The following is a 3,918-nucleotide window of genomic DNA, read 5'->3' as shown; positions in this document are numbered from 1 at the left end:
AACAATATAACTCTTCTCCCTCCATCCCAAAAGCACTTTCAGATGGAAAAATTAATAGATGATTATCTTTACTTTGTCAAAGTTTTGCATTTGTTCCCTGTTTGTCAGCCACGACTCCATATCGGGGGCAGCCTGAATGACGAAAGCCTCGTAGTCTGCGAACATCTGAGTGAAGCGGTTGGCAAAAACCTCGCGGAGCTGCACGTTCAGTTTGTAGTCCCTCAGCTCCATCTCCTCGCAAGGCAATTTCCCGTCCTTCTCCTTCTCAGCAAGGGGAGCCGTGATGGTCATTTTCTCCATTGTCACACCTGTTCTCTTGGCCAGGGCTTGCAGCCGGGCAATCGTCTCGTTGCCTTTCAGCAGCTCATACATGTTGAGAGCGTTGCTGGGGATGTTCCCGTTCTTCTTGTCGTTCACCAAGTCGCTAAGGACCAGGTTCTTGAGTTTGGTGGCGCTGTCGCTGCAGTGCAAGTTGCCCTCCGGTGGGATCCCAAACTGCAGGAGAACCTCGGAGATTTCCTGGATAAACTCCAGCTTGTTGGGGAATTGGGGGAACTCCTCTGGCAGTTCAATGAAATGGTTATCGATGTCTACAAAGCACAAGTTTGCCTGAAATACAAAGAAAAGTCAAAACGGATGCTCAGCACTGAATTGACTCCTCTGCTAAGTAGCCCTGCTTTCCCAGTGTGCTTTCAGACAAAAGGGTAAGAGCACTTACATGCAGGAGACTTAAGCTGTGTGAGACTTAGCCTGTGACATTTCAGACTTCAGGAAAGCTTAGGGCCAAATTGCATGGCAGAGATATGATGCATAAATAAATGGTATTCTCCTGGGACTTGCAGATCCCAAACTTTCCACTACAAAGATTTGATATCCCCTCCAAGATCAGCCAAGGACACAGCAGCAAGCAGTACGTGCAGCACCGCTTCTCAGCCCATGTAAATATCATTTCTGTGAATAACCACATCTCAAGGACACATTTATTTTAGCTGATACAACTGCAGGAAGCCTCTGTAGCTGTGCTACCAAGGAATGAGATGTTCAGCAAGAAAAATGATGTTGCTATGAGCAAAGCTACAAAAAAGGGTCCATGCAAATCCTTTGTGATCATGTCTGAGTATAGCTTGTCCACTGGAGGTCAAGGCCTATTTCCCCATTCACCCTCACTCCTTGTTTCCATGGAGGCTTTTAATCTTGGCAATTCCTCTGCCCAAGATTTAAACAGAGTGCTCTTAGACAGCTTTGTTATGAATGGAGATGGATCTCAGCCCATAAGATTAAAGCTAAGTGAAGAAATGAATCTAACAGAGCAGATAGTTTTACTAGGAAAGTGTCAATGGGGGGATGGAAGAACCCTACATAAAAATTAATTACATTGCAAATGCACCCTCAGGAATAATGGCAGAATGAAAAACAGTAATTGATCTTCTGAACTGCGGCTTACATCTGAAATTCACCGTCTGAGTGCACTGTGCTGAACAAAATCTTAAACCAGGTCAGATTCCCAAGGTGCTGAGCTCTGACTGGTTTTACCCTGGCATAAAGCTGCAGAGCAGGAGATGCAGAAACCCCCAGGGCAGCGGCAGCAGGTTTTTGTTAGGCCATTAGCACAGCTCCTCTGCCTTCTCCTGCGCACTTTTACTATTCTTTATTTCTCACCAAACACTGTAGACTGATCTTCAGATTATGTGAAGAGAAATGGCTTATTTTCCTCCTTTTCTGAAAAGGTTAATTCTCAGCAGGACAATACATTCCACAGCAAACATGGTTATAATATATTGGATATTTCAGGGACATGCTTGAGATTAATCACCTTTCACATAGATACTTTAAAGGGTATTAGGATTCATTGGGAAAGCAGAAGTGTCCCTGCAACTCACTTTTTCATAATAAATTTGAATGGTACAAAGAAAAGCACTTCTTCATACAAAACAATTTGCTTTACTTAACTGTACAGCTATTAAAATGTTGTGGTATGTGTCAGTACAGTTCTTTAGCTCAGGGACCATCTTCTTATCTATCAATATTTCATTTCAAAGGCTTTTTAATTTCAGCTCTGCATATCATTTACAAAATTTGAAAAATGAGATATGGATTCAGAAAACCCTTGGGGAATTGGTCTCACTTCTCTCTTCAAAAACATCTGATGATTAAAGTTAATGCAGAGAGATTAGTAACCTTAAGACAGCATGATGGCCAGTTGTTAGAAATTTTATCTCTGACAAACAAATGGTTTACATTTAGAGCAAGAGCTTGAAAAGCTACCCCTGGCGTGAACAATAAAGGAATGCTAAATTGAACAGTGCTTCATCACTGCTCGCGTGTTGAAGGATTTTCTATTTTTCATTGTCTGGAGGAATTGGAGTTTCAAGATTTTCTCTGTTCAATATCCCTTCTTTCTTTCCCTTTCCCACAGATACTGGACCTGTGGTGTTCATAAATGCTGTGCTGGTGTTTTTCACTCATTTGTGAAACATTGTAATGGGGGTGGGGTTCCACCCTGCTCTTACTCTTCCCTCACTGGTGATTTTTAATTTGTTATTCAAGCAATACTGCAAGCCCATCATATTAAAGTTTTAATTTAAGGAAAATGACAGCTTAATCTGCTAACTAAAAGCATCTGACTAATAATTTTTTAAATTGCAGTAATTATGTAATCTTAGCATGGTTTTACTGAAAAGCACAGCTAGATACCAGCTTTGTTTCCACACCAGTGCAAAGTTCACGTGATTGGGCCACTGTATCCATGAGGTAAGACTTGATTTGCACTGCTACGTGCCACCTAGGCTAAGAATCAGTCACCTCTACCTAATACTTGAAAAAGACCTTTATTAAAAACCGTATTATCCTTGCCCTGTGCTTACTCCTCCACTTCCACATACAAACTCCCCTACTCCTGCTGCTCTCATCTGCCTTCTCAGTAAGAGCACCCATTTGTAAGCTTCAGGGCCTCTGCCCCCAGGAGAGGTCCCTGGGGCAACCTGGGCATAGTGCTGCCACTGTATTGAGACGTTAGAGCCATACACACAGTCATTCTTAGGCTTCCCACTGATTTTAAGAAGAAACCTAAGCTAAAATGCATGGCATGCTCAAGGGATGGATCCAGACACCAGTTTGAGAGCAGGCAGACTGGCCATATCCCAAAGACTTTGCAGTATGGAGAGTGATCGGAGATCAGCTTAAAATGTGATGCAGTTCTAACCATCTTGGTCAAATTCTGAGTAGAAAAATCTCCATTTCACAGTGTACCATCAGTGATGTTAACACCTAGACTAGGAGGATGACCTTTCCTTCCTTTTTTTCTCTGGGGAAAACATGACAGACCAGGCAGAATTTTCAGTTCTCATTGCACAGGACAACAGAAGATCTTCAGTCCAAAAGCCCATCTTTAGAGTGATTCAAGATTTTTAAAGTGTGTACGTATGTACGCCTTTAAGCAGTTTACAGGCGTGGTATTAACGCAAATCTGGCTTATTTGAGACCAGGATGCTGGTCCAGTAGTAGACCTTGATCTAACCCGGAATGTGTGGGCTCACCCACGGGTGGGACAAAGCTGGCAGGACAAGGGATGCTTCTTATCAGCAGTGGGGGGACAGGGACAGGTTTATACAATCTAGCAACCGCACCTGAGATCCAGTTTCATACAGATCATCCCCGAATGAAATGCTCTTTAGTCCTCTGTTCATAGGCAAGCAACACTTACAGAGGGATAAAACCCAGTGAAATGTGTGATATGGAAAAGGCAGAGAAACTTTCAGCTCCACAGCAAGAAGCAGAAGGAGAAGCATTTAGAAGCATAATTAGTGGCACTTACTAAATTCAGAAAAGTACTGAGAAGGGCTGTGGAGACTTCCCCCACCACCTTACTTCTGCTGGCAAACAGCCTTCACAGTGCCAGAGAAGCCTCCTAACACCGGG

General features: G+C 43.1%; 1 protein-coding gene across 1 annotated transcript in view; it reads right to left on the bottom strand.

Annotated features, from left to right (window-relative positions):
• Window positions 1–72: 72 nt before the first annotated feature.
• Window positions 73–3,918, bottom strand: part of LOC104543576 (DENN domain-containing protein 5B) — a gene marked incomplete at both ends in the record, with an annotated part of 22,498 nt that continues 18,652 nt past the window's right edge. The window contains one exon of the mRNA XM_010188218.1: window positions 73–609. Coding sequence (XP_010186520.1) covers window positions 73–609 — 537 coding nt within the window. The remainder of the gene's footprint in view (window positions 610–3,918) is intronic.

Source organism: Mesitornis unicolor, unplaced genomic scaffold (assembly GCF_000695765.1).
Source record: "Mesitornis unicolor isolate BGI_N332 unplaced genomic scaffold, ASM69576v1 scaffold9417, whole genome shotgun sequence".
Taxonomy (NCBI): Eukaryota; Metazoa; Chordata; class Aves; order Mesitornithiformes; family Mesitornithidae; genus Mesitornis; species Mesitornis unicolor.
Note: the sequence above shows the minus strand (reverse complement) of the source record. Positions and strands in the feature narration are given on the sequence as shown.